At 39.7% G+C, this 8,038-nt stretch overlaps 1 protein-coding gene across 2 annotated transcripts in view; it reads left to right on the top strand.

Moving 5' to 3' along the window:
- LOC117530221 (heparan sulfate glucosamine 3-O-sulfotransferase 3B1-like) overlaps positions 1-6,889 on the top strand; it is a 47,052-nt gene extending 40,163 nt beyond the window's left edge. The window contains exons 2-3 of one of the 2 annotated variants that reach the window (XR_004566238.1): positions 2,913-3,857; positions 3,971-6,889. Coding sequence is in view for 1 of the 2 variants with exons in the window: in XM_034193150.1 (XP_034049041.1) it covers positions 2,913-3,531 (619 nt within the window). In the remaining variant the exon portion in view is untranslated. Of the gene's footprint in view, positions 1-2,912 lie in introns of both variants that reach the window. The other variant, XM_034193150.1, reaches the window with a different exon arrangement.
- Positions 6,890-8,038: the final 1,149 nt, after the last annotated feature.

Below are 8,038 nucleotides of genomic sequence, written 5' to 3'. Positions count from 1 at the left end.
TATATATATATATATATATATATATATATATAGTGTGTGTGTGTATATATATATATATATATATATATATATATAGTGTGTGTGTGTATATATATATATATATATATATATATATAGTGTGTGTGTGTATATATATATATATATATATATATAGTGTGTGTGTGTATATATATATATATATATATATATATATATAGTGTGTGTGTGTGTGTTTGATTTGATGGAGAGCCGCTGTTTCATGAATTAGCCATGAGCTAGATAGATGTGAACTAGATTCTGTTTTTTTGAGAACATCTGGGAAAGAGTTGACGCCCACCAGCTTTACAGACGCCTACACCAACAGAAAGCATCTACACTATCATTTCTAAAGCTTTTGCATTTCTCAGAGCATGTAGGATTACGTGGCATTTAAATAAGATGCTGCACAATGGTGTAACAATGCTCCAACCCTAACCACAAAGGCCAGGCTCAGGATACAACAAGCGTGACTTATCAGTGAGAGTTTGCTCTGACACACTACTGCTCCTTCTCATCTTCCCCTCTTTAGTTTCATCCTCCTTTCACCACTTTCAAATACATATTTGTCATTCACACTAACTGTGTGGCCCTTGACTTATTTTTTTTGTTATTGGTATGCAGTATTTTTGTTACTGGTATCCAGAAACTTCAGAGTACTTCAATTTTTCCACATTTTGTTATGTTACAACCTTATTCCAAAATGGAGTAAATAAATTTTTTCCATCAAAATTCTTCTCACAACACCCCATAATGACAACATGAAAAGTTTTTTTTTTTGAAAATTTATTTTAAAAAAAAAACCCTTAAGGAATCACATGTACATAATTATTCACACCCTTTCCTTAATACTTTGTTGATGCACCTTTGGCAGTAATTATAGTCTCAAGTCTTCTTGAATAAGATGCCACAATCTTGGTGCACCTATCTTTGGGCAGTTTTGCCCATTGCTCTTTGCGGCACCTCTCAAACTCCATCAGGTTGGATGGGGAGTGTTGGTGCACAGCCATTTTCAGATCTCTCCAGACATGTTCGGTCGGATTCAGGTCTGGGCTCTGGCTCCTGGGCTTTGGCTGGGCCACTCAAGGACATTCACAGTTATCCCAAAGCCACCCCTTTGATATCTTGGCTGTGTGCTTAGGGTCATTGTCCTGCTGAAAGATGAACCGTCGCCCCAGTCTGAGGTCAAGAGCACTCTGGAGCAGATTTTCATCCAGGATGTCTCTGTACATTGCTGCATTCATCTTTCCCTCTATCCTGACTAGTCACCCAGTTCCTGCCACTGCATGAAAAGCATCCCCACAGCATGATGCTGCCACCACCATGCTTCATTGTAGGGATGGTGCCTGGTTTCCACCAAACATGAACTTCTTCCATTTATGGATGATGGAGGCCACTGTCCTCATTGGGATCTTCAAAGCAGCAGAAATGTTTCTGTACCCTTCCCCAGATTTGTGCCTTGAGACAGTCCTGTCTCTGAGGTCTACAGACAATTCCTTTGACTTCATGCTTGGTTTGTGCCCTGACATGCACTGTCAACTGTGGGACCTTATATGTAGACAGATGTGTCTTTCCACATCATGTCCAATCAACTGAATTTACCCCAGGTGGACTCCAATTAAGCTGTAGAAACATTTCCAGGATGATTCTTGGAAACAGGATGCACCTGAGCTCAATTTTGAACTTCATGGCCAAAGCTGTTAATATGTATGTACAAGTGATTTCTGAGTTTTTTTATTTTTAATAAATTTGCACAAATCTAAAACAAACAAACAAAAAAACAAACTTTTTCACTTTGTCATTATGGGATATTGTGTGTAGAAGTTTGAGGGGAAAAAAGAATTTTAGCAATTTTGGAAAAAGGCATTGTGAATACTTTCTGAATGCACTGTATGTGTCTTTCTTGGCCTTTTTTGTACAGATAGTTTTCACTTTCCACTACTACTAAACATTCGTAGATAAACACATGAATTCAAGCTTCTGCCAGTTCAGTCCAAAACCCAAACACCTCCCACCCAGCCAGCGCCAGAAACGCATTTTATCCAGTCATCAGACTAGTTTTTCTTTTCTGCTGCCGGGGCCAAAGAGGGAAAGATGATCCAACATCCCAGTTCAGTCAACCCGCTCTTATCGCCTCCACCATAATCTACACCCTGTGGTTGGCCAGCAGTTGCGAAACCTAATACAGGCACAGCAGTGCACCTTCATTTTTCCTTGAAATCAAGTTGTTGTCAAGTACCTCTTGATTATATGTCTGCATGTAACAACAAACCCATCAGCCAGCTTTCACCCAAAACCCACTCTTGACTCTGAAACAACCCTCATCAATTTTCACCTCAACTGCATGTATATGTATGTATGTATGTCTACGCTCAGATACTATTATATTGGCATATTTTAACATAATTTGCAGGTATTAGTTTAAATCTGAATGGTGGTACAGTACGTGGCACGTCTGGGCTTTCTGAGGTGTGCAAATGTATTGTAGGTCTTTTGCATAAGATTAGCAGGGTAGGCATAAGCTTGATATCTACAGTGACCTTAGCATAAAATAATGACACACAAGCCTACTATCACGTAGCTTGTGAAACCTTGTTGCTAATCGTGGGATCTTGTTGGCTGCAAAGGTCACTCTTGCTTGTGTATAAATGTTGATTGTGCAGTAAACGAAGGGAAAACCTAAAGCATGCAGGCCAGTAGAAGAGTTTTTCTGCCAAAGGTTTGATATGAGTGAATGATTGTTGATGTTGGACAGCTGCCTGCACTAATAGGTTTTTGAGGACTATAATAAGGCTAAACACGCTCATCAAGTTGATTACATTATGCATAGCTCCACTCCACCTTCACCTTCTCCTAACATTCTTTTCGTGCCCTTTTTCCTTTTTTTTTGTGTGCAGGGAGCTGATGCCTAAAACACTGGAGGGTCAGATCACTATGGAGAAAACCCCAAGCTACTTTGTGACCAGAGAAGCTCCAGCCAGGATTTCCGCCATGTCCAGAAACACCAAACTGATCGTCGTAGTGAGAGACCCCGTCACCAGGGCGATCTCGGACTACACACAGACTCTGTCTAAGAAGCCTGACATTCCCTCTTTTGAGAGCCTCACCTTCAAAAACAGGACTACGGGGCTCATCGACACCTCATGGAGCGCCATCCAGATCGGCATCTACGCCAAACACCTGGACAACTGGCTGCAGTACTTCCCCATGGAGCAGATCCTGTTTGTGAGTGGCGAGCGTTTGATCAGCGACCCGGCCGGAGAGCTGGGCCGCGTGCAGGACTTCCTGGGTCTCAAGAGGATCATCACGGACAAACACTTTTACTTCAACCAGACTAAGGGCTTCCCGTGCCTCAAGAAGGCAGAGGGCAGCAGCAAGCCCCACTGCCTGGGCAAAACCAAAGGGCGGACCCATCCAAACATTGACCCCGAGGTGGTGCAGAGACTACGGGACTTCTACAGACCCTTCAACATGAAGTTCTACCAGATGACGGGACATAACTTTGGTTGGGATTGATGGCAAAGTCATAGAGGAGACTCAGTTTTGTTTGTTTGCAGAGTTCCCCCGTAACTCAATTGCAAGTTGTGGAGATATTGCTATATATATATATATATATATATATATATGTAAAATGTACAGAAATCTATTTTATAATAATTTATTTTTATTTCTAAGCAATTAATTCACTAAGCTGCCTAACCATATTTGTACATAACATCTGGCCTGCGCATAGTTTTTAACATTCCTTCTTTTACTTTACAGGGAATTTCCTTCATATTTGTGTTTGTGCAGAACAGCGCCCCATGTCCTTGTTTTCAAACCCATGAGATTGGTTTTCAAAGGTGTTTATGTGTAGGCTCTCAGTTGTCCAGGTGGTTTCCATAGTAGAGAAGCTTGAATCTTCGACTGCAACCCAGGCCAGTCGAAGATTCAAGCTTCTCTACTATTTTCAAAGGTGAAGAGGGAAAAAAAAAATGATTCTGCAGAGCTGAAAGCTAGAAAATGGGTGTGCTGATTTTCCATCTGAACATTTATGAAGGCATATCTCTTGAAATTCTCCTGTAATTCTCCTGTGGTCCTGTAAACTCAGTGGATTTATTGGTGCTTCATAATGCAAATAAGCAGGATTATGATAAAAAATATATAAATGCACCGTGTTATGGGTACACAGCCCATCCATGTGCATCCACGTCCTGTTTGGGTTTTTGTTTTGTTTTTTAAACAGCATCTTCCTCAGTGTGGTACTTATGTTAGGTGTTTGGCTAAAAAAAAAAAAAAAGACTTTCCAGTTAAGTTTTCTTCAATCCAATTTTCCTCGGCTGGCATAAAGGATCAATACACCTAATTGATCCTCATTATGTCACTTGTGGTTAAAGTCTATAGCTGCCCTTTCACTCACGCTGCTCCTGCTGCCTGCTCTAATGAATAACCTATCAATCAAACGTTGAATCCTATCCCGCACCGCACAAGAGCCCGTGTCTACATTATGCTAATAGGGTAAAGGTAACTGGCCGATCGATGAGGCTTCTGCACTCTACCAGTTACAAGCAGTGTTGGCTCAGATGCTCTCTTCTATCATTTCAAAGGTCACACAAAATCAAGACCATATTGCCTTCAGAGGTGTTGCACAGGCCGAGGAGCATCATGGGTCAAAGAGACCGTGCACCTTATTTTCACGGTACAATGGAAAGTCTAAGCTCATAAAGGCTTATCGTGTCTGACATTGAGGGTAAAGTCCGAAAAATGACAAACAACAAAATACCTTTCAGCGTCAAACATCTCCACTGTTGGAAAACGCTGGTGTCCACGACCCGCATGCTTTTCCTTCTTTACCTGTGTCCATACATCTCCTCCCACCACAACAGATCTCAACTCTCTGCTTGTTGCCAACAGAAAAAAAAAAGAGTTGATGTCACACTTCACACCATGAGTTACTATCTCTCTGACTTTGCCTGCATTGCATCTGTGTTTTTGTCTTTCTACTTGAATACTTGATATGCAAGAGGGAGAAAATGTGTTCTAATTGCCTTCCTACGTTGTAAGGGGAAGCGGCCATGCTTTGCAGTGTTTTGTCGCGCTATGCATGCTCACTGTAATGACCGTTTTGAAAATGCAGGGATATTCACGGCACCCAGAGGAGGTCATTACATATTTAAGGAAGGCCCAGAGTGAATGTACACATCAAAACCTCAGACACATTAATGGCTTTCAAATCTCACATGCTCACTCAGTTTGGGATCAAAGTTGTTTTCTTTTTGAAAATATTGTGCCTGTTTAGCTGTTCAGTCCAACACAGTTCACCATAACTTGCCCAAATTATTCCATTTATCTTATGTTACAGTTTTATCTCATGGCTCCAACCAATGTTTGATAGTGGGGGAGATGGAAGCTTTTTTACATTGTATTTTGTTTTGTTAGTAGTGCTGTTTTTAATTTCAGTCAGAGTGGTGACACTGGGAATTTATGTGGAGAAGCATTCATCCCCTTTGCTCCTTCATGTAACGTTTGATTAAAAAATAAAAATTATGATGGTTTTTGGCAGCAGGATCACCCTGCTTTAGCGGGGTTTCTTCATTCACGAATTGCCAAGGTGTGAAAGCCAAACCGCAGTCCTTGGCCATTTGGCTCAAAAAGTGCCCTGCTCACTGTGTAGTGACCAGTTTGTGATAAGACACCAGCACAATGGTATCCGGACCTGACCATCACGAATCGTCACACCTGTACGCAATGCTATAAATGCATTCTGATTTCAGTATGACATGCTTGGATGTTTAAATTTTCAATCAAGACATCTCAACACTGGGGAAAGCCAGAATCACTATGAACTGTCATTATGTCAAAATATGTTTCAATACCGGTAAGATACTCCAAGACTTAAAAATACATCAACAAGACAATGTCACAAGACAGAAAAGCCAGAATCAACACAAATTACAATGACATCAACACTAAACATTACGATGCCAGTATTCCACAACACATAAATACATCAACAACATGAAAGCAAGCCAAAATCTGATGTAAATGTAGGGTATGCAACACATTTTCATAATTATAAAATATGGACAATGATTATGAATTATAGAAGCTGCTGTAGCTGAAGCAGAAAAAGACTGCCATCACATAATCTGGGCTGTGTACTAAAGGTTTGTGGGTGATGTCTGTGTTGCCTTCGTTAGAGCATCTTGCTGGATCATGAAATCATGATTTTTTTTAATCATGTAACAAAAATACTCATGACTCAGCAATGTGCTGTCAAGAAAACCACCGGTACATCGTTAGGATATGACACAACACACCGATATGGAAGGTGGAAAATGTTTGAACATTTCAAAAATATGATACCATGTTGCCTTTGCCAAGGCACACATAGGCCATGATGCAAGACGTCAATTAGACTTACCAGGATCAACATACAGTTAGGCACTCATCTTGTTAAACATTGTGAAGGTGGAAACTCCCCGTTTTAGGTCTAAGGTTCTGTGAGTGAAATTTAATGTTTTCTATGTTCCTCGTAACTGATGGAGTACTGCATTTGACTTCTGAGGAATTATCTAAAAAAATTGAAAACCCACACTCATGTCTTTACTCCATGTTGCTGTATTGATTATGGTTGAGTTTTATTCGACCAACACTGAGATCTTCTAATCATTAGCAATGTTTGTCTTACCCACATAACGTTATTTAGACTAACAGATGTGTATGTACAAAACTGAAAAAGTCATGTAAATCAAGTATTTTGTGGTATGTATGTCAAAGGAATTAATTTTACACAATGCAAGTGCAAAATGGAAGAGATGTTTCTAGAATATTAAATACTGAACATTCATATTATTTCTTTGTATGAAGAAATAAAGTATATATTTTACCAAAACCTTTGTGTTCTCGTTTTTCTTTTGGGCTAAATAGCACTGGCTTGAAAGTATGACAAAGGGTAAATTTCATTGTAGTTTTTCTGGTTTATGCAGAAAAGGTCATACTACACATCTATTATGTGTGTTTCACTTCTGTGAAACATTAACATCATGTTGAGCCATTTTGGGGAATGTTAAATATTAAGGTTTCTTGAAGCAAATGGTCAACATGAAGTTAAAAGTGAACCAATCCTGCCAAACTGGATAAAATAAAAATCCTCTAACGTATTTGAGCTTTATCCAACTAACATTGAAATGATATTTTTTTTTTTCTCATTTAATCATTTTTTGTATTGATAATTTATAAGCCAACTCACTCACTCACTCACTCATCTTCAACCTCTTACTCCAATCAAGGGTTGTGGGGGGCTGGAGCCTATCCCAGCAGTCATCTGGCAAAAGGCGGGGTACACCTTGGACAGGATGCCAGTCTGTCGCAGAATTTAGAAGTGTAAAAGTTTTAAAATATAAAAATACAGTTCACAACCAACGATTTTAAGCTCTGGATGAAATCATTAACAAAGAGCCATCTGCAACATCCTAAGTCCTATTTATAATAGATCCTAAGGTATTTATTAACATTTCGTGTGACTTGTGCATGCACATTCAAGGACCTATAATATGCCATTTGTACATTAATATGAGTTTAGACAGAATACTATTTTAAACTAGTTGATGATGGCCCAGTGGTTGTTCCAGCAATAGCAACGATTTCATGTCTGCTACCTACAACGTGCGTGGAATGTCTTAAACCCAAACCTACTTCTAGGCATCTTATATATGCTACTCTGGAACCACCCCTAAACCCAAACAGTTCAACTGTCAACCCCACTGAGGTCCTTAGACTGGGTCTCATTAACATAACACTGTCCTCAAAATCATTGTTGATCAATGATCTAATTATTGATCATCACTTAGATATGATTGGCTTAAACCTGGCTTAAACCTACAGCTGTCCTCCCCTTAAATGAGGCCTGCCCACCAGCATATACATTTAGTCACGTCCCTCGTGATGCGAAGCAAGGTGGGGGTGTTGCTCTTATTTATAAATCTAGGTTTAGCTTATTAGCTGTTGGGGGTTACAAATATCACTCATTTGAGCATCTGAT

Source organism: Thalassophryne amazonica, chromosome 18 (genome assembly GCF_902500255.1).
Source record: "Thalassophryne amazonica chromosome 18, fThaAma1.1, whole genome shotgun sequence".
Taxonomy (NCBI): Eukaryota; Metazoa; Chordata; class Actinopteri; order Batrachoidiformes; family Batrachoididae; genus Thalassophryne; species Thalassophryne amazonica.
The sequence above is the reverse complement of the archived record's forward strand: the minus strand, read 5'-3'. Positions and strand labels throughout refer to the sequence as shown.